This window comes from Ammospiza caudacuta, chromosome 25 (assembly GCF_027887145.1).
Source record: "Ammospiza caudacuta isolate bAmmCau1 chromosome 25, bAmmCau1.pri, whole genome shotgun sequence".
NCBI lineage: Eukaryota > Metazoa > Chordata > Aves > Passeriformes > Passerellidae > Ammospiza > Ammospiza caudacuta.
The window spans coordinates 4,210,700-4,232,466 of NC_080617.1; the positions used below are offsets into that span (position 1 = coordinate 4,210,700).

Below are 21,767 nucleotides of genomic sequence, written 5' to 3' on the forward strand. Positions count from 1 at the left end.
AAAGAATAGAAAAAAGCTAGCCTTCTGATGAAATCCTAAGAATAGAATAGAAAGGAATGATAACAAAGGCAGCTGTCTCAGACTCTCTCTCCGAGCCAGCTGGGCATTAATTGGCCATGAATTATAAACATCCAAGATGGGCCAATCACATATCCACCTGTTGCATTCCACAGCAGCAGATAATCAATGTTTACATTTTGTTCCTGAGGCCTCTCAGCTTCTCAGGAGGAAAAATCCTAAGGAAAGGGTTTTTTATGAAAAGATGTCTGCGACACACTGATTCCTTTAATTGTCTGTCAGTGCAGCTTTGAGACACAAAACCCAAACCCCTCTACCCATCCTGTAAAACTAGAATCACTTATTGTCTTTCACAGGAACACCAGCCTTAAAATCCTGCAGCGTTTTTCAACCACAAATCCCACTAAGGACAGCAGCAAAGTCCTCACCTGGCTAAAGGTGAGCTCAGATCCCTGACACACCTCTCCATCCCCACATGAGCTGTGTCACTGCAGTGACAGCCCCAGAGGCTTCCTCTCCCACAGTCAATAAAGACCTCAGAGTGAGAGCTGCAGGTTTGTTTTGAAATGCAGCTGGTCCCTGGAAATGCACCTGCCTGCCGGGTTTCTCATTAACTACAGAGTCACTGCCCTGTGGTAAATGAAGAGCACAAGTTTCAATACAGACCATAAAGTTATTTAAACAGTGAGATAAGAACGTGCTGTGCTGCAGTGGAGCAGGTGGGAGGGGAAAAGCTTTACTCCACAAGGTGAGCACTGATATTCCTGCTGCACTTCAGTCCATAACAAATCTTCAGAGCAAAACCTGGACATGTTACCATTCATGTATCCCACACTCAATATCTGACACAGATGTACTGTAACTGGATAAAATACATATTTATTTCCAGGCTGTACTGTGGAATTGCCCCTTAAAGCCAAACACAGTCCATGCTGATTCCCAAATTGCCAGGAGTGTGGCATTTCTGCTGCTTTAAATGGCAATAAATGCTGCTTTAGCACCCAGGGCACCCACACTGTGGTGCTGAGAGCCAGTGCTGCTGCCCATGCCACCTGCCCTGGGCACTGAGCAAGCCCAAATCGGCAGCAGACACTGCTCATGCCCTTATCTGCCACAGCACATGGATGTTTTGGTGTCACTGCATCAATTGCCAGCCTGTCAATAACAGCCTCAGGCTGCACACAGAGATCAAAGCCAGTCAGAGGAACCCCGGGGAGGAAAGATCATTTCTCTGGCTTCCCTGAATGTTGAATGTTCCTCCACAAAGCCACCAGAGACCAAATATGTCAACTCAGCAGTTTTTATTTATATAACACAGTTTTTCTTTGCCAGGGCTGTCACATGGCTATTCAGTACATGGCTATACTGCATAGTGATACAGAAAGTTCAGCAAGTGTCAGCTGAGGAGTACAAAATGTTAAATCTTCTCATTGCAAGAGAGGCAGCAGATACCAGCATTCCACCAGAAACCCAAACCCACCTTGCCAAGTAACACATGGCTGAGGTGAGGACAGCATTGATTAAAAACTGCAAGCAGCAAGGTGCTGAACAGTAACATTAAAAACCATTTTATCTGTAATTTACAAATATGCAAAGTATCAGGTTACTTTAAAATTAAGAAGCATTTTGCTTACTAACATGAAACATTACTCATTTGTAATGTATCATTATTAACCAGGTATACAGGTTCCTGTGTCCCTGTGGTCTCATGGCACATGGTGCCAGTCTGGGCAGGTCATTCCTTGGGCAGCAGAGGGAAGAGCAGAACAGACAACCCTGCTCCCAGGAGGGCTTCAGGACCAGCTGCCTTCCACTCTCCCCTTCCTATTTTGCCACTCAATAACCTTGGTTTAACCACAGAAGGGCGTATTGTATTTAGAAAACAACAACACACACAGATACAATGTGTATCAACAAATCAACTGCTTCTGGCCTGCAAGTGCCAGGAGCATTTCTGCATCCCCTGGCACAGCAAAATTCCAGGACCAGAAACAATTACTACAGCAATTGGTTTTGCATATTTAAAATCTCTTACAGTACCTACAATAGAAAACATCTTACAGAGTAAGAGGAAATTAAACAAAAACAGTCTTGCCAAATAATTCTTATTCTACAATTCTGGATGCTGCTCTAGTTGGGCACAGCCAAAGGGGACAGGGGAATATTGGTGAGGAAGAAGAGAAAGCAACAGCTTTACAACACAAAATGTTAAAGACTCCTCGGGAAGGCCCCTGGCAGCAGTCCAGATGTGACTGCAGCTGTTCTATTGCTGTCTGAAGGCAAAAGGCACATAATAAATCCTTGTCAGGGCTGCACAGAGCCAGCCTGGGACAGAGACAGTTCCAGAGCAGCACTCACAGCATGCTCAGCTCACCCACCTGCTCTGACACTGCAGCTGTCAGCACACAACTCACACCCAGCTCTGGAGCAGTGTCCAGCCACTCCTCAGAGCCAGGACTGCGCTCCTGGGAGCTCAGAGCTCACCCAGCACTTGTGGTCCATGGGGCACAACTACCTCAGGAAAGTCAGCTGAGGTGGGAGAGGTGTGGAAAACATCGTTCAAGAAGTACACCAGTAAAACCAGTCAGATAAATCCAGCTCCAGATTACAGTTAGAACCCAATATTTGCCATAGATCTAAATGGTGGGATTTAGTAAAGAGGCTTAGTCAGGACCTAACAACAGCACTGACAAGGCATTTGGGTCCTCAGAAACTAGTCTTAGGCCACTACAAAGACAGCACCCACTTCTCTCACATCCAGTTATGGACAACTGCAGGAGCTCAGGGTGTGCCAGACTCCCATGAACCCCAAAGGAACAGCCCTGCTCCAGAGCTGCAGCCTCCCTTCCTGCTTAGCCCCTGGGGAAGGTGGGATGCTGGAATGTTCTCACCTCTCCCACACACACACCGTCATAGCTGGAGCAGAATTTGCTGTGAGCACAATTTGCTCTGGCACCCAGCCTCCAGCTGGAACCCAGTACTTCCAAAGGAATAAGTAGCACTCAAAGGCATCTGTGGCAGCTGCAGAGGCAATCCCAGCCCCTCCAGCTCTCCCCACACCTGCCTGCCCTCAGCACCTGCCTCACACCCCCGGGTTATGGGCCTTGTAGATGAGGATCTCAGCTGCCAGCCTCTGGGGGTCCAGCAGCCGCGGGAAGCGGCTCATGACAGCGTTCACCAGGTGCGGGTGGAAGATGCCGCACAGCTTGACGTGCACGCTGGCCCTCTCCTCAGCAAACTTCTCCGGGTCAGCCCAGGGCCCTGAGTCCCCGTAGGGCGGCCCTGGGGCCCCGTGCATGGGGTGTGGGCCGGGCACACCGGGGGATCTCACCTGGGGCAGGGGGTAGGGCTCGGACCAGAACTCCCGTGAGCGCGGCAGGGCGGCGCCGAACTCACCGGGCAGGCTGTACTGCCCTGCTGCACCCACGGGCACCCCAAAGCCTGAGAAAGAGTGGGGTGCCCCCGAGCGAGGCATCTCAGGGCTGTACTGCAAGAAGCTAGCACCAGAGGAAGAGGATTTGTGGGAGCTGTGGTTGTAAGAGAGCAGCCCGTTCTGCTCCAAGCTGGGGGAATGGGGGTAGATGGGTCTCTGCCTGCCACAGGTGCACACGGGCACCTGCTCCCCGTGGGAATGGTCACAGTGACTGGTACATCTGTGAGGCCACATGTCAGACAGCTGGTTCTCCAGAGAGCCAATGCCTGAGTCGAGATGCTCCTGAGAGATGTAAGACAGAGAATCCATGGGAGGCTGCTGATACCTGTCAGGGGAGACAGTGCCTGACACGCAGCCTTTGGCCTGCAGCACAACGTCACTGGGCTTGGCTTTGTGGGCCAAGCTCTTCCTCTCTGCAGAGACCTTCTGTACAGAGCTCTTGTCACTCTCTATGGGCACAGAGCACAAGAGCTCTGCCTGGGAACCCCGTTTCCCCTTTTTCTCCTCCTTGGCACTGGTACTTCTGGTTGGGGACAGCCTTGCATTGGCACGGAGCTCATCAGCTAAGGAGCGCTGCGGCTGGTTGATCCTTTCAGGGTGGTAGAACTTACACTTAATTCCATAAGTGCATTTTTTCCCTGTAAGGAAAGCCAGAGCATGGAATGACCAGCTGGATTTGACTAGATTATGAGTGATACTTGCACAGGCACCTTGTTCTCCTCATTAAGAAGGGCAGGTCTTACCATAAGGGCACTGCTGTTTCTTGTGTTCTGGAACTACAGGTTTCTTCCTGAGGAAGTTATCCAGGCTGGGGCCATGCCGCCCTAAGGGATCATCTGGAGGCATAAACCTAAAGAAAAACAAATTTCAGTCAGCAGCAGTTCACTTTCCTGAGTTGAAGTTTTTTTTCTTCTCAAAGCCTCCCATATAATTGAAGATCAAAAGCTCTCTGAGCCCTACAAAGCTCTCCCATTTCCTGCAGAGATAATCCTCCTGCCACCCAGTCCACACCAGCACAAAATGCTTCCCTTCAGGCACAGAGGAGGCTCAATGCCTGATTGTCAACCAGAATTACTACCTGCTGCTAACAATTGTCCTGTGAGGAAATCACAGCCTGGAGCTCTCCTTGGAGCTCCTAGCTCCAAATTAGGAGCAGCTACTGAGATACCACCAACTTCTTTTGGCTTTGTAGAAGCCAAAGGAGCTGGTGGCATCTCAGTAGCTGCTGAGATGATGCTTTGTAGAAGAGCAAAATGCTAGTGAAGAAATAATGAAAAGCTTTTATTATTTCTTTTCATTATTTCTTCACTAGCATTTTGCTCTTCTCATGCAGAACTTGCTATTGCTTCATTAGAAGAAGCCAGTGTGTTCACACAAACCTTTATTAAAAGCCCAGGAAAATGTGATCATGATGCTCTGGATTGGCTCCCTAAAACAGAGGCTAGCCAGAGTTAGAAGAATAAAGTGGGGATTTATTAAAGGCCTTCAACAGGTATACTTTGGGCAGTGCAAAAGCCTTGCACAAGCTACACCCAAGATGGACCATGGTCATGAGTTTTTTAGATTAAGTTTGGTCTATTTGCACATCAGGGGTTAATTATCCAATTACAGCTTCAGGTAATGAAGTCATATTCCCCAATTTGCTCCTCTCTCTCCAATTCAATTTTGTTTATACTTTTCAGAGCCTGAGGCAGAGGGTGCCCTTGGTTCTCAGACCCAGAATGATTGGATTGTCTGCCTGTCACAGTCATATTTTCTGGAAAAATCCCTTTGCCCAGGATTTCTCTCCTGGGAAGCTGAGAAGCCTCAGAGAAAAAGGAAAACAGTATTGTCTCATTCGCTTCTCCTGGGTTTTGCTGCTTTGAAAGGTAGTTGGAGATTGTTTCATTGGTTTCATGTGAATTGTTTTGACTTATTGGCCAACTATGGCCAAGCTGTGTCAGACTTGAGAGAGTCATGAGTATCTTTTAGCCTTCTGTCTGTAACCTTTCTGTATTCTTTAATACAGTTTAGTATAGTACTCTTTAATATAATATAGATCATAAAATAAATTAGTCTTCTAAGAACATGGAGTCAGATTCATCATTCCTCCCTTTCATTAGGGAACTCCACAAATACAAGACATTATAAATAAACAAAACCATTTATTCTGTCTCTCCACAACTCCGACTGTATTCAGCCATGCTCATCGCTGTTCTGAGTTATACAAATCTCAGGTCCTTGCAAGATCTCTTCAATGTGAAAAATTGAAAAAAATTCTGGCTAAGTAGGATTAAAGTATTATATTAAAAGATATAAAAAATTTAAAAATTATATTAAAATATATTAAAAAATTCTGGCTAAATATGCTTCAATTAAATACAAAGCTCTCTAAGAACACAGAGTCTGACGCATCATTCCTCCCTTTGTCTGGGAACCCTGCAAATACAAGATCTGACCAACACGTGATGAGTTTACCAACACTCCATATGGAGTTTAGAGTCACGCACTGATTCTGTACAAGAAATAAAACAACACAAGCTAAAACCAAGGCAGGGGCCCTACTTGTCATTGACAAAGGAGTACATCAGCAGGCGCTCCTCGATGAACTTCTTCCACTCGGGCCGCTCGCTCTGCAGGTCGCGGTAGGTGTCGTTGGACACCACGATGCCGTCGGAATCGTGCGCCAGCTTGACGATGAAGCGATCGTCGTAGCACACCACGCGCTTGCCGCCCACGCGCCGCGACGGCGTGAACACCAGGATCTTCTTCTTCTCCAGGTCCCGCAGGATGTACTGGTCTGGGGCAAACACAGCGGTCAGCACACCTGGGGGGGACTCATGGGGGCCCCAGGATGAGGGAAGAGAGGAGTGAATCTGACTCCATTGATGTCAGAATCACAGAAATTCAAGGCTGGAAGAGATCTATAAGATCATCAAGTCCAACCCATGCTCTAACTATTCAACTAGATCATGGCAGCAAGTGCCACATCCAGTCTTTTTTTGAACTCTTTGAGGGATGATGACTCCACCACCTCACTGGGTAGATGATTCCAGTCTCTGACCACTCTTTATGTAAAATACTTCCTTCTTAATTCTAACTTGCATCTTCCTTGACGCAGCTTGAGACTGTGTCCTCTTGTTCTATCTGTTGTCAGCCAGAGAAAGAGACTGACCCCCAACTCACCACAGCCACCCTTCAGGAAGTTGTAGAGAAGGTTAATTTATTTTAATATTATGTTTTTATATTATAATTCTATATTGTATTTTAAATATTTTTATTTCCTATAATTTATGTTTATACTATCATTTATCCTACTTTTGTATTTCCATGTTATTTTAATATTATTTAATATTTTTCTATTTCTATATTACTTTTATATTATTTTAATTTTTTATACTTTTATATTATATTCTTTATTTTTATTTCTATATTTTATTATTTATTTTTATTTTTCATTATTTTTATTGCATTTTTATTTAAATATAAAGTATATATTATATATAAATGTTTAATTTTTTTATTTTTCTAATGTTTGTATTCTATTTTCATTCTATTTTCATTCTATACTATGCATTATTAAATAATTATATACTAAAACAATATTAAAGAATAGAGAAAAGATACAGACAGAAGGCTTAACAAGAGTGATAATGAAAAACTCATGACTGACTCTTCAGAGTCCAACACAGCTGATGGTGATTGGTCATTAAGTAAAAAATTCACATGAAAACAATCAATCAAACATGCACCTGTTGGTAAACAATGTCCAGACCACATTCCAAAGCAGCAAGACAGGAAAAGCTGAGGCTTCTCAGCTTCCCAGGAGAAAATCCTGGTGAAGAGATTTTTCCAGAAAATATGACAGTGACACACCTGCACAGCCCTTCACACAGATGAAATAGTGTTATTGTGGCAGTCATATTTTCTGGAAAAATCTCTTTGCCCAGGATTCTTCTCCTGGGAAGCTGAGAAGCCTCAGAGAAAAAGGAAAACAATGTTATCTCATTTACTTCTCCTGTGCTTTACTGCTTTGGAATGTGGTTGGAGATTGTTTATCCAACAGGTAATTGTTTCATTGTTTCTGCTGTGAATTATTTTAACTTATTGGCCAACAGGGGCCAAGCTGTGCCAGACTCTGGAGAGAGAGTCACCAGATTCATTAGTATCTTTCTAGCCTTCTGTCTGTATCCTTTCTCTATTCTTTCATATAGTAGTCTTTAATACAATACAGTATCATAAAATAATAAATTAGCCTCTAAGAACATGGAGTCAGAGTCATCATTCCTCCTGTTCATCGTTGTTTTGAGTTATTAAAATCTCAGCTCTCTGCAAGCTCCCCTCAATTTGAATAATTCTGGCTAAATATGCTTCAGTTAAATACAAAACATGTACCTGCAAGAGGAAAAATATCAAGAAATAAAAGACAAGAAGTTAGGAAGCAGAGCAGTATTACATTCCTTGTTTTCTGAATTATTGCAACTGATCCAGGCAAAAGCTGGCTTAGGGGAGAAGTTAATGACTAATATCCCTGGTCAGTTCAGCTCATTGCAGCTCCTACTACTCAGACTTTCCATTCTGAAGTTAATTACTGACTTAGCCAGAACTCTGCAAACTCACTAAGTGACAGAGCAGTCAGCCTGAAAAGCTGCTTTTGGTTTCCATATTTTCATACCTGTTATGAGTACATCTGGTCGGGGCTGCTCCTTCCTCCACGATGGCACAAACACTGTAATGTCCTTGTGTCCCCTGTCCCAGAACCACTGCACAGCCAGAAGGATACCTCGGCAGGAGAACACTTCTTTATTCCCATGGCTGCAAAGGAGAAAATTAAGACTTTATTCCCTTCATGATTCAGTGCACAGAGCAAAGGGAACTGGCAATTAGGACAAGCTTCAGTGAAGTGTTGAGGAGCACAGGCAGCAAACACAGATGCTTTTCTTGTGTAACAACACCCTCACTCAGACCTGCCCAGCACCCCTGTTCGTGTCAGCACCTCAGGACACCAGTAAACACCCAAATACTCACTGGGAGGGAGGCAGCAGCTGGAACTGTTGCAGCTGCTCTGAAACAGTCTCTGCTTCAAGCCTTCTGATGTTATTTTTAGCCCAGAGCACAATGTGACCTAAAAGCCCTTTGTGCTACTCTGACAGCCAATGCCAGTGACTGTTTCCTGCCACTGTACCCTCACTGGGCCTTTGCTTGCAAAGTTGTTCTGATCACTTCAGCAAAACAAGGTATTTTATGTGCACTCTCATCCCAAGGAAAGATGATTCATTCCATGATGGCTCCAAACCTCATCTACAAATGCACTATTTGCACAAAATGGCATCATCTCCTGTCATCAGTGCTGGATGAGAGAACAGCTCACAGCAGCCAGAGAACAAAGTTTGACAACCTTGTCAGAAGCCATGTACTGATGCAAAAAGCTCCTTAATTATTCATTAAGTCACATCAATAAGTTTCCAGAACTTCTAGGAGGAAACTACCCCTCCTGTTTTACAAGCAGTAGTATTTACAGTGCAATCAGCTCTTCTGCTGATAGTGGTTTTGGCAAACTTCCAACACTTCTATTCCTGCCTGATATGTCACTGTGGGGATCCATGTTCTGTGACAATGCACTACACCAAAAGGGGAGCTGCTCTCACAATCCAGGAAGGTTCTCCTCACCTGGGCATTACCTGTCCCAAATTTTCCTCCTTCCATCAGCACCTGAACAGCATTTCAGCCCCCATCAGCCCCGTTCCTGCAGTGGCACTGTTGCAGCACCACTACAGAGAAGTTTCAGTTCCCCTCCCAGCCTCACCCTTTCTTTGAAACTACAAAGGAAGTTGAAGAGCTGTACAAAAGTACTTATTCTAGAAGAACTAAACACTTGGCAACAGAACTAACACCTAAAGAGACACCTAACACACCTTCAATGAGAATCCTAAATTACAAAAGACCGAAAATCACCATCAGAAGATGCTCTAAAAGTTTTCTCCAATATCAGATGGATTTAGCTATAAATAGCCAAGCACAGGTTACTACAATTTTTTAGAGACAAGTGTGGAAAAAAAAATCCCTTTTGGTGGATTTTTTTGGTTTGTCTTGGTTTTGGGTTGTTGGTTGTTTTTATTTTTTGAGTCTCTGCTACCAACCTCAAACCTCCAGAAGGCAGCTAATTGGGCTGATCTGATTTGGCAGCAGCCAAGGAAAAATTCCCTTAGAAGGAAGTAAAAGCTAATTTCCACTATGATTTGCATAAGTTTGTCAAGAGCTGTTGAGGGAGGCCGCTGTACATACTGCAAATGAATCAGCAGGGTACATCACACCATCAATACAGGAAGTTTCAGAATGGAATTCCCCTTCTAGAGAATTGCTTACAAAAGCCAGACTGCTTCTCTCATGTCAGACCCTGGGCTCTGGCCTGCCCTGACTCACAGCTGCTGTGATTTCCCCTCTGCAGTTTGGGGTAACTTTCACCACTAAGAGGCTCCTCACTAACAAACACGGCCAATCCTGCTGTTAAAGCCCAAGCACTTATCCAAGGTAAACTTTGTTGCCAGAGTCACTTATCAGCCTGGGCTCACAATAGGCAATTTCCCACAGTGTTCCCAGAGCTGTAGAGAAGGTAGGAACTGGAAAAGGTTCTCTTCAGGAGTGCCAGGCACGGCTTTCACTCTCCTGCCCTGTTCCACTGCCACCACCATTCCTCATTCACCCTGGGGCTCACCTGTGCCCCATCTTTTCTGTTCTGTTCTCAGAACTGTCAGCCAGGGCTTGGCAAAAACCACACCTACAAACAAACCTCCACGCAGCACTTTCACCCCAGACAAACCTACTGCAACCGACACGGCAGCTCCACCCGCACCCAGGGTTATTTTTTATAAAATCTGCATACACAAACATAAACAATAAAGGAGGCGGCTTCTGAGCTGCAACAGAGAAAAGCTTTCAGGGCCCAGTTCAGAAGCTGGTGTGTTAAATTTCAAGTGTGTGCTATGCAGAGGTGGGGAACACATACTGCTGGGGGTGGGATGAGGGCAAGCAATGTTCACCAAAGTGGGAGCAAAGCCAGGGTGAAAATGAGAACATCACAACCATAAATATCTAGCCCTGAGATTCTGAATGCTTCATGCATACTGGGGGTTCTGGTGAGTGTCCATGAGAACCTGCTCCAGCAACACTGAGACACGTGAAACGGCGAGGATGAGTCACAGCCCTGCCTTGGCGACACCTCTGACATCTCATCTTGCTCTGCCTTGTACAGAATTTCACCAATATACAAGAGGCACAATTCGGAGACAAGCCTCCAACGGAGCTCCATATTACAAACCCTTCTCTAATTAACCCTGTAATTATTTATTGAGCAACTTCCTGCTACGGAAACTTACACAAAGCCACTAGCTGAGAGGACAACGTCTCCTCAGTTATCCCCTGATCGCCAGAGCCCAGGAGGAAGTGTTGGTTTCAGAGGAAGCACTGCTGCCCTCACCATTGCCCCGTGACTGGCGGCGCTGGGCAGGCAGAGCAGTGCAAGCCGGGCCCGCAAACGCAAACGTGATGCTCGTCCTCGTGTGTCGGAGAGGAACTTTGGAAAATATTACCAGCCCCGTTCGCAGCACCCAGAAGCGGCTGCTTTGAGCGTGGCACTCACAGCTTTTCACCTCCGAGCCCTGGCAGAGCTCATATCCGACAGCCCCGCGCCCACCCCGGACGCACCTCATGGCCACGTTGCTGCCATCGATGACGATGGGCTTCAGGTTGTCGCTCTCCGTCTCCTCGGGGCCGGGCGCGGGGGATTTGTTACCGGCACCGCCCCGAGGGACCAGCGGGGCCTCGCCGGGCTCGGGCGGGGCCTCGGGGCCGTCCCGCTCGGCCGGGCCGTGCTTCACCAGCTCCCCCAGCACCGTGTTGGTGTCGGCGCCCAGGCCCAGCTTCTGCAGCACGACGCGGATCTCCTCCGAGGAGTAGCCGAGCTTGCGGAAAAAATCCACCTTCAGCTGCAGCTCGGGGCCGTCTCCAAGCCCCTCGGGGCTCTCGCTGCCGCTCATCCCCGCTGCGGGCCGGGCCACGGCCGGCAGCGCCTCAGGCCAGCCCGGGGCGACGCTGCCCGCGCTCATGGCTCCCGGCGGGGGACTCGCGGCCTCCGCTCGCCGCCGGGACCTGCGGGGCGACAGCGGCGTTAGCAGCGGCCCGGCCGATCCCCGGCTCCACTCCCGGCCAAACCCCGGCTCTGCTCCCGGCCGAACCTCGGCCTCGGCTACACTCCGCTCCCGGCCCAACCCCGGCTCCACTCCCGGCCCGGCCCCGGCCCCCGCCCCGAGCCCCCCGCGCTCACCGCGCCGCTGCCACCGCCGGGCTGCCGCTGCCTCTCCATGGGGCCAGAGCAGGGCGGGCGGCGGCCGTATTTATACCGACAACCGCAGGGCGGAAGGGCAGAGCGAGGGGTGGAGCGGCAGGCTCGGCCCGGCCCGGCCCGCCCAGCTCAGCTCCGTGCTGCCGGGCTGTGGCTCCGTGACGCGCGGCCCTTGCACCGCCTGGGTCCCAGCGATGCAGGCGGCCGTGATTCAGCCGCTGGTGGTTTATCAACGCGGCCGTGCGGGGATAGGAGCTGGCAGGAAACATCTGTCACCCACCGGTGCCTGTGCCTTGCCAAACCGCACCTGTATGGAAATGCAGGGGTTAAATCTATATTGTGAAACGCGCAAAAACTTCACATCTCTGACTTCTGATTAATCATGCCTAAACAATTTAATGAAGGTAGTTGCAAATTTGCTTCCCCCAGGCCATGTACCGGAGCCCAGCTCAGGAGCGAGGAACTCTCCCAGTTACAGGAATGCATTTGCATTCATCTTCCTTGTGGTTACCCCGAAACAATCATTTTTCCTTGTCTCTGGCTGTGTCTGAAACCGCACTGTGTGCTCAACAGTAACACACACACACAGCGAGATTCAGATCAGAGATAATCCTTACTCAGTTCTTAAGTAGGTGCTTTCCCAACACTTCTTTCCCTTGGAATCTACTCCAGTCAGCATGAATTTAGTATTGTTTGTGTGCTTTTGCTTCCAGGCTAAAGACTATTGCACCAGAAAGTATGGCCACAGACGTACTTCCTATAGGCCATACCCCAAGGAAGAGGAACAAAGCTGAATCTCCAGATTTATGCAAAGCAGTGGCAGCAGCCACATGGCTCCAATTTGGTGAAAGAGAAGCCAGGAGAGAGGGAGGCTGTTGGCTTCTCCACCCAAAAAGTCAGAGGGAGTCACATGCTGGGCACACCTCAGAGCTCCTCATGGGTGATTTTGACTATTTTTTTTTCCTTTTCCACAGCTGCAAACTGCTTTGAACAGTACTTCTCTTTTTTTGGTAGTGCAAGGGCTATGGTGGAAGCTGCAGTTTCTGAGGATGTGAAGATTCACAGAACTTTGCTGGGATTGCAGATGCACTGAGGCTCTCCAGCTTCAGGCAATGATGATGATGATGGTGCAGTGCCAACAGGAGGACAGCTGCATCGTGCCCTTTCTGTGGTGGGACAGGCTGCCACCTGGCACTGCTGAACCTCTGTCCTCTGTGACATGTCTGTGGCCACAGGAAAGAGGTGGAAGTCCCCATCAGAGCACAAGAAAGCACTGGGCTGTTCCAAGGAGGAACCTGTGACGCCAAGGGGAGGACAGGGCCAGATGCTCTCAGGATGGTCATTAAGAGCAGCCACCAGCATCTCCTCCTGCTGAGCTGGGAATTCTGGTGTGCAAAAAAGGAACCAAAACATCCAGAGACAGCAGGGACCCCAAAGTGCTCTGTGACAGCAGGAGCCCATGGATGGGGTCAGTCCCTGCCTGTCCTCCCCCTCCATCCCCTTCTCTGCTGACTTTCCTCCAGCCTGGTTCCTTGTTCATTGAACAAGTCCTCAAAATCTTGATGTCACATTTTCCTAGGGATTGCCAGCCCCATGTCCCACATTTTAAAGGAAGAGCTCATCCTCTGGCAGAGCCTTTCATCTCCCACTCATGCATTTAACACAGCCAAAATAGTTGATATTCAAGGCTCCCATTATCTGCTGGTGGGGTAGAAACTGGCCTTGTGCCAGTTCCTTGCTAACCAGCCACAACCAGGAGCTCTGTAAGCACAGTGGCCCTGGACCTGGCTGCTTTCCTATGGAAGCTCAAGCCAGCTAACTCACTTCTAAAAAAGGTCTAATTAAATCTCATTTATAAAGCCTATGTGGGACCATTATGTTAATTAAAGACAACTTAAATGGCCTTATTTAGCAGCATTTGGGAGTAAATTAAACTGAATTAAGGCTGCTTTAATTCTGAATGAGAATTTTATGCAGAATTTTAATGTTCTACTTTAGAATTAGTTAATTCAATTTAATTTTTTTAAGAATCCTGTATAGACAAACCCTGAGAAATGAGGGATCTACTAAGGCACCTGCTTCAAGCTGAGCTCATTCCTCAGCTTTTGAGGGAGCTGCCTTAGGATTTGTGTGTTTCCAGCAGCTTTGGTGTCCTCAATGCCTTGCTCATCCATGGTGACCTGATGGTTCATCTCACTGCACTCACCCACAGGTGCTTCTGGTGATGAACTGAATTCTCCCATCACCTGCAACTCAAGACGCTCACAGAGCTGCCTCTGGGTTTTCTTTCACAGCGAGCAGTATAATTTATTACAGAGGACTCAGCACATCCTGGAATGAAAGGGAAAACAAATGATGATTTAATCCCTTTCTTTGGAAGAGGGTCATCACGCCTCACGAGGAAAGCTGAGCAGTAATGCTGGAAGCAAACCTGAGCAACATCATCCCTTTATGGCTGTTTTTACAGTGCAGCCACTCAGGTTCATGGAGATGGCACTTGAGGGATCTGCTGCTCTGACTGGCTTTGATGAACAAGGGTCTGGTGGCAGAACCATCACGGGTTGCTGCAGGGAAAGCTGCCAGCTGAGCAAAGCCAGGCTGGACGCGTGCCCAGTGCCATGAGGCACTGAGTGAAGATTCCTCCCACTCGTGTGTTGGGCAAGAGCTCCTGGCCTCCAGACCGTGGTGCTGTGTGCTGTAGTGATTCCAGAGGAGAAACAAAGCTCAGCTCTGCTCAGAAAAAAGGAAAATGTAGGAAGGAAGGAGTAGAGGAGGAGCTTATCAAGAGTGTGCAGAACTCATGTTTGGAGCCTGTATACATGCAGTCCTTGTCACACTGCTTGTGGTCCTCCCAGTGCTGCCTTCACCCATGAGTATGGGATTCCTATGCAGCTGCAGACAAGTAGATGGATTTTTCTCTGAAACATTCTATTTTAAACTTGTTCCATGGGCTTTGAGGAGATCCTTGTAAGTACTCTGCAGAGTAACTTCTCCCTGAGTAGCCCAAGGGCTCCTTGCAGAGCAGGCATGTTTCTGAGCTCTGGAGGAGAGTGCAGGCTCCCCAGGGACCATACCAAGGAAATTTATTTGGCTGTCACTGTGTGCCTGACTAGACACGGCCTTAGGTACTCCTCGGAGTAAGCAGCCTTGATCTCTGCCTTTGCTCTTAGTGATTGATGGCATTAAGTTATAGGATAAGCCTATCTCCTCAATGACAGATGGATTGGGCACACCCTGACAATTATTTCTCATGTGCTTTTGTCAAGGAAAAGAGCTGTCCTTTGACAGCCTTTTGGGCTATAAATCTGTCACTGGGGAGGGCTGAAGTGACAGAGGCAGCAGAAGCCTCACCATCACCTGGACTTTCAGCTGAAAGCAGTTCCTTGACACCCCTGGGGGGAACAGTTCCAGTGTCCCTGCGCAGGCTGCATCAGGGGTTCGATATCTGGTGATACTTTCCCTTTGTGATCACCTCATCCCACAGCATCGTGTCCAGCAGCAGCACCCTCTCCATTCTGAAGCAGCGCTCCTGGCTCACCAGGCAACCTCAGCTTCCCAGCAGCCTGATCAAGAGCAGAGAGAAGCAACAAATTCAAGTAATAAATAATTGGGGAAAACCGAGTGATTGCGCAAGGGGCCGTGACAGCAGCATTTACTGTTCTGCTCAGCTCTTCCCAGCCGTGGCCTCTCTGCCGGAAAATGTCAGTGCTCCCCTTGTCCAGAAATATCCTGCCTGCTGAACCCCAGGTTAGTTTGGATGCAGTGTCTGCAGCTCTGGGTTTGCTGTACTCTGACATGCCTGGGAGCATTTGCGACTTCAGAACGAAAAGAATAATAAAACTTGAACAAACACTTCATGGTATTAACATAAGATGTTTAAATAGACAGTCACAGAATATTTTATCTCACCCAGACCAATGTGAAGAGCAGAAGATTTATTCCTATTGCTAAGCAAATACCTCCTAAGAAGTCACATCCGTCTGGGAAGTGTTTTCTCTAAGGAATGGAAAAGAAGAGCAGCAGGGTCTGCCCTGGGCACCCAAGAATTCAGGGAAGGACGTGTCAGCCCCTCCGAAATCCTAAACCCAAAGTAACTCCTGGACAACTTTGGGGCCTTCTTGGCACAGTTGGCTGGTGAATCACTTGGGGGACAGGCTGGACTTCCCCAATGCTTTTCTTAGGAATGCAAGGTCCTGGTTCTCACCACACATTGCCGTCAGAAAATTTATTTCCTCCTTCTGTGGGCCAGCGGGGTCAGTGGGGACTCCAGCCATGGGGCCATGGGGTCATGGGGGCTGTGGGGTCATGGAGGCTATGTGTTTATGGGGTCTGTGTGGTCATGGGGACCAGGGATCATGGGGACCGTGTGGTTATGGGGTCTGTGTGGTCGTGGGGGTCATGTGGTCATGGGGACCGTGTGGTTATAGGGGCCATGTGGTTATGGGGGCCATGTGGTCATGGGGACCGTGTGGTTTTGGGATCTGTGTGGTCATGGGGGCCGTGGGATCATAGGGTTCATGTGGTTATGGGTTCCGTATGGTTATGGCAACCGTGTGATTATGGGATCCGTGTGGTCATGGAGGCCGTGTGGTTATGGGGTCTGTGTGGTCATGGGGGCCATGGGATCATAGGGTCCGGGTGGCCATGGAAACCATGTGGTTATGGGATCCGTGTGGTCCTTGGGTCCGTGTGGTCGTGGGGTCCGTGTGGTTATGGGATCTGTGTGGTCATGGAGGCCGTAGGGTCATGGGGGCCATGGGATCATAGGGTCTGTGTGGTTATGGGGTCCGTGTGGTTATGGGATCTGTGTGGTCATGGGAGCTATGGGATCACAGGGTCTGTGTGGTTATGGGGTCCGTGTGGTTATGGGGTCTGTGTGGTCATGGGGGCCATGGGATCATAGGGTCTGGGTGGCCATGGAGACCATGTGGTTATGGGGTCCGTGTGGTTTTGGGATCTGTGTGGTCATGGGGGCTGTGGGATCATAGGGACCGTGTGGTCATGGGAGCCATGGGGTCATGGGGTCCGTGTGGTCGTGGGGGCCGTGCCGCTGCCCGCCGGCCTGCGCAATGTGGGGCAGCGGCGGGTGTCCCGCGGGTCGGGACGGATGTGTGTCAGCGGGACAGACAGACAAACAGCCGCAGCCCTCTCGCCGCTGCCGTGATGTCAGCGCCAGCGGCCGCTGCGCTGTGACTCAGGGGAGGCAGGCAGGGGTCGGGAGGTGCTTCCCACCTGCTCCGGCTCCACCTGTGAGGGTGTTAGCCTGCCCACGGAGGGCTGAGCAGTGCCGGACAGCGGGGCCGAGCCGTGCCAGCAGCAGGACTGAGCCGTGCCGGGCAGCAGAGATGAGCCGTGCCGGGATGAGCCGTGCCGGGCAGCGGGGCCGAGCTGCGCAGGGCTGAGCCATGCCGGGCACCAGAGCCGAGCCGTGCTGGACAGCGGGGCTGAGCAGTGCCGGAGCGGACGGAGCAGCCCTCGCCGCAGTTGTGCAACGCTCCCCGCTCAGCCCAGCGAGCAGCCCCGGCCTCCCGTCCTGCTCCGGGAACACCCAGCGGAGTGAGGCAACACCGTGCTTTCGCTCCCTTGGCTGGGGATTTCCCCGCTGCGAGGCGTGTGGGGTTCCTGTGGGGCTGCAGCAGAGCCGGAGCTGTGGGTTTGGTGTTTGTTTGTGCGCTGGCCGGGCCGCGGGAGCTGCCCTGGCACAGCACGGAACTCAGGATGCTGTTGCTGGAGCCTTGGGACACTGCCACCCCCAGCCCAAATCCCGGTCCCCCTGCTGTGCCACGGAGAGCCCAGCCCGGCCCCAGCCTGTCTTTCCACTTTTACACAACCGTGTGCAGGAGTGATGCATTTATTGCAAAACAGCTTCTGGAGCGGAGGCTCAGGAGACACAATATTCAGTGTGTGGGATCTGAGGTCTGTTTGTCAGAGAGTTTCTGTTAAGACCTTGCCAGTCTTAACATCCTCCCAAGCCCACACACCTGATTCACAGCTGACATCAAGAAAAGGGGCAAAGGGATTGCAAGTTGGTTTTCCTCTTTGGGACAACTACCCTTTTTCCCAAGAATCAGATTTGCTTTCTCAGCCTTCCACCTAGAGGCCTAAGCGAGGCTTTACAGCTTAGTCTAAATGTTCGGATTTAACGTCTCAGCTTTGTGGAACGAGCATTTGGGATGAGAAGGACGATGAGATGCAGAAAGCAGTTGAAAGCAGAAATTAATGATTGACCAAGGCAGGTTAATGTCTCTTCCAGTTCTGCTGACAAACCAATGCTCTTTGCTGGGCTTTTCTGTCCATTCTGATGTGCAGAAATGGAAATTTAGGTTTATAATCTTAAATTCTCTCTACAGCAACTACCACCAAATTCTGATTGCTCAGAGCAGGAGGTGGACCTGGTGTGCCTCACCCCTGTCCCTGTTTGCAATCCTGCCTCTTTGCAAACCAGGATGAGCAGCACCTCCTTCTCTTCCTCCCTGCTCCATGCAGTGTTTCTGTGAGGGTGGAAAGTTGCTCATTTTGGTAGAAAACAATTGAATTTTGGTAGAAAACGTTTTCATGAAAACAGGAGGCTGGCTTTTGCTTCCCATTTCAGTTTGCTTTAACAGACACAATTATGTACTGATGAAATTAGTCTTTCCAATGAAAGACTCCTGAGCAGTAAATACTGATCCATTTAACATGACTATAAAAAAATCCATGCCAATAACCTGTTGTAGCTTAAGGTATTTAAACAATTCTCTATCTTTTTGTAGTTCTCTGTAATAATAATTAAATGACCTTTAAAATGGCAGTGGGTGGAAAAATTGTGCAAAGCTGAATAGCAATTCAGCAACTGCTGAAGAAGATTGAAAATCGAGTAGAAAAAACACACTTTGATGTAAAGGGAAGTGAAGCAATCAAGTCTGAAGCTGGAACTTTGTTCTTCATTTGTGCTGATTTACAAATCCCACTGGGCAGAATAAATATGGGAACACTGAGCACCCAAGGGATCAGTGAACACCTCCCTGTGCACAGGAGCTTCCAGTGGCCTCGGCTCCCTTTGTGTTCACATCTCACATCTCCCTCAGTGGTCACATCTGCCCCAGAGCAGGGGACAGCAGAGTGGTGACAACAAATTTGCTTTGCCATGACCAGCAGGTGTTGAAGGTGCTGAGGGTGATGCCTGGTGAAGGCTGACCTAGAACAGAGGCTAGATTAAGTTAAAGAATAAATAGGGATTTATTAAAAGGCCTCAATGGATCCACTTTGGCAGTACAAGAACCCAGCCAGGGCTACACCCAAGATGGACCAAAATGGTCACAAAATGGACACCCGGTCATGGGGTCTCTCATTTTATAAGTTTTGGTCCATTTGCATATTGTAGTTAATTGTCTAATTACAGCTTTAGGTTATGCAGTCCCATCCTTCTTGTTTTTCTCTCTTCTCTCAGCCCACGTTGTTTGCGCTCTTGAGCCTGAGATTTGGATCATTTGGCCTTGTCCCCAGCTGGAGAAGGAATTGTTTTGTCTCCCTGCTCTGTGCAGGGAGCTCACCATCCCTTAATAGCTCAGAAGTACACACTAAAGCAGCACAGAATGTGAAAAATATAAAACCTAAAACTTAAAGCATCAAGGGCTTTGGTTCTGCTGAGGATCCCTCACGAGGAGCTGGTTAAATCCCCAGTGTGTGCTCACACAGCCGGTCTGAAACACGAGGCTGGTGGGAAAGGAGCTGCTCCCTCTTCCCCATACCCACCTGCCAGGCAGAAAAGGGCCCCTCTTTTGGTGGTTTTACCATGCCAGCCATCAGCAGGGCTGGGGACACACAGGGTTGGGGACACACAGCTGGGGGGCTCCCGCGTGTCTCACTGCAGATACCTTGGGGCAAACAGAGGGGACAGAAGCACTGGTGGGTGACAGAGAGGGCAGAAACACTGGCAGGTGACAGAGGCCAGGCCAGGCAGAGCCTGCAGCATCCTGGGAGAGGAGCTATTGCTGCACTGCTGCCTGGCACAGCCTCCTCCGTGGTATCGCCACTTCGCAGCCTCGCGCTGCATTTGATCCCTACAATACATGGGATTTATCTCTCTCACTTTCATGTGCCTTTAAGGAAACACCACTCTTTATCTCATTTCTGCTGCTTTTTTATCATCACAAAGAGTTTTTAATGAAATGAGAAAGCGTCTGTTTCTGTGGGCCGACGTGGCGTGGGTAATTTCAATATAAAACAAACAAGGCGGCTTTCAAAATTAAAATTTTATGTGTGGCATTTTCTCATTTAACGGAATGCACAAAGACGGGCAAAACCAATTAACGGGAGGTTGAGACTCAGCAACTGGCAAAATTAAACAACAGGACTCTGCAAATGGAATGATTTGTTCAAAGAAAGCTGGAGAAGGGGATGGAGAGGAGGGTGGAAGCAAGGCTGTGATCAAAAATCCACCACCTCTTAAAAATAAATGCAGCCAACCTGCTTGTTAACTCCAGAGCTGCACAGGCCAGGTGGGAACATTGGGGGATTGCATAGTCTGGGAATGCCAGCTTTTGGGGAGAGTTGAGCATGTCCCAAGCCAAGGCTTGGATGCTGTGAGTGCCAGGAGAAGTTGATTCCCAAAGTGTACCTGCCCCAGAGCAGCAGCTTGTGTCGGGTGCAGGGCTGCTCTAACACCTTCAGGAGAGGGCTGCTTCCATCCCCAGATTTCCCTCTGCTTCCAAATCCCCTCCCACCAAGGAAAACCTCTGTTCCAGGAGGAGTTAAGCTGGAGACAAGAAGGAAAGCAGGAAGGGGAGGCTGGAGGTGTCTCTGCCCCCTGTGCTGCTCCTGCACAGGGCTGTGATCAGAGGAACACCGTGGGGGCTCCAGATGAACCATCCTAAAAGAGAGGAAGAGTGGAATTAGGGCTAATCACTTGCTATCAACCATCAGCTGGGGCTGTGCCTGCAGAGTTCAGGATTTACAGTCCCTGGGAGCCAACCTGAGCTGGGCTCTGATTGCTGCAATCACTGCAAAACGGGGCTGGGGCTTATTTGCCTGTTTAGCTCATAATTTGTGGTGTTGAAGTGCTGAATTCTTTAAGGTGAGAAGGTGTCAGGACCGTATTTATGTGGGAATTTAGGCCTGCTGCACCAGAGCAAGGCTGAGCCCTGCCTCATCATACAAGTGAGTCAAGATTTCTCTCAGGGGTGCTGCCCTTTGCTGGAGCCCCAGGGATCGCAGAGGGAGAGTAAGTCTGCGTGGTGAATGAAATGTGGAGCACCATTATTCCCTGTGCTTCCAGCTTTGCTTTCCACAGAGATGGAGAAGGCAAAAGTCACTTGCAAGGGAAGTGGCCTTGCACGTGGCTGCTCAGCTGCAGATCTTGAAAGATGTTCTGGTTGTGAAAAACAGCAGTCTGCTAAGGAAGGCAGGAGCTTCTCTTGAAATGGAAAATGTAAACCCCCTCTCTCTGAATTGTTATAAGTTTTAAATTAAGGGGTTCTCAGGCAAAGAGTATGGGAGCAGGAAATAACAGTTCTTTAATAGGGAAAAGGAAAAAAAAAGGATAAAATAAACAATGCAGTGAACTAAACCAACACTGCCAGAGTCAGAACCCAACCTGACACCCTGTGGGTCAGGCTGTTGGTAGCAGTGCCATTGGAATTGTGGCTCAGCCCTCCTGCAGTGTCAGGGCTGGTTCTGCTGGAGCAGGGATCCTGCAGAAAGGTGCAGTCTCTGCCTCTGAAGATCCAGGGGCAGAGGCAGCTGCTGTTCCTCTGGGCAATGCAGTGCAGAAGCCGTGCTGGTGTTGCAGAATCTCCAGATTCTATCCGGGTAGGAATGCTTGGCTCCTCCCTCTGGGCTCACATCTCCTAATGGGATGCTGTAGTTCTTATCAGCCATGCAGGGACATTCCATAGCTGTTATCAGCAGGGGTCTCCCCAGTTGTGGAAGAGATAAGGAAAACTGCCCACTGAACAGAAAACAACTGCCATAAATGGTAAATAGAATACAATTTGCCTTGCAATCTGGGACAAAAGA

General features: G+C 49.0%; 1 protein-coding gene across 1 annotated transcript; it reads right to left on the reverse strand.

The window, feature by feature from the left end:
* Positions 1-1,304: 1,304 nt before the first annotated feature.
* Positions 1,305-11,830, reverse strand: ZC3H12A (zinc finger CCCH-type containing 12A). The gene is made up of 6 exons (XM_058819839.1): positions 11,754-11,830; positions 11,135-11,578; positions 8,106-8,245; positions 5,996-6,230; positions 4,195-4,301; positions 1,305-4,089 (listed from the first exon to the last, which is right to left on the reverse strand). Exons 2-6 carry the CDS (start codon positions 11,533-11,535, stop codon positions 3,101-3,103), a joined length of 1,872 nt encoding a protein of 623 aa, XP_058675822.1. The 5' UTR covers positions 11,536-11,578; positions 11,754-11,830; the 3' UTR covers positions 1,305-3,100.
* Between the last annotated feature and the right edge of the window lie 9,937 nt (positions 11,831-21,767).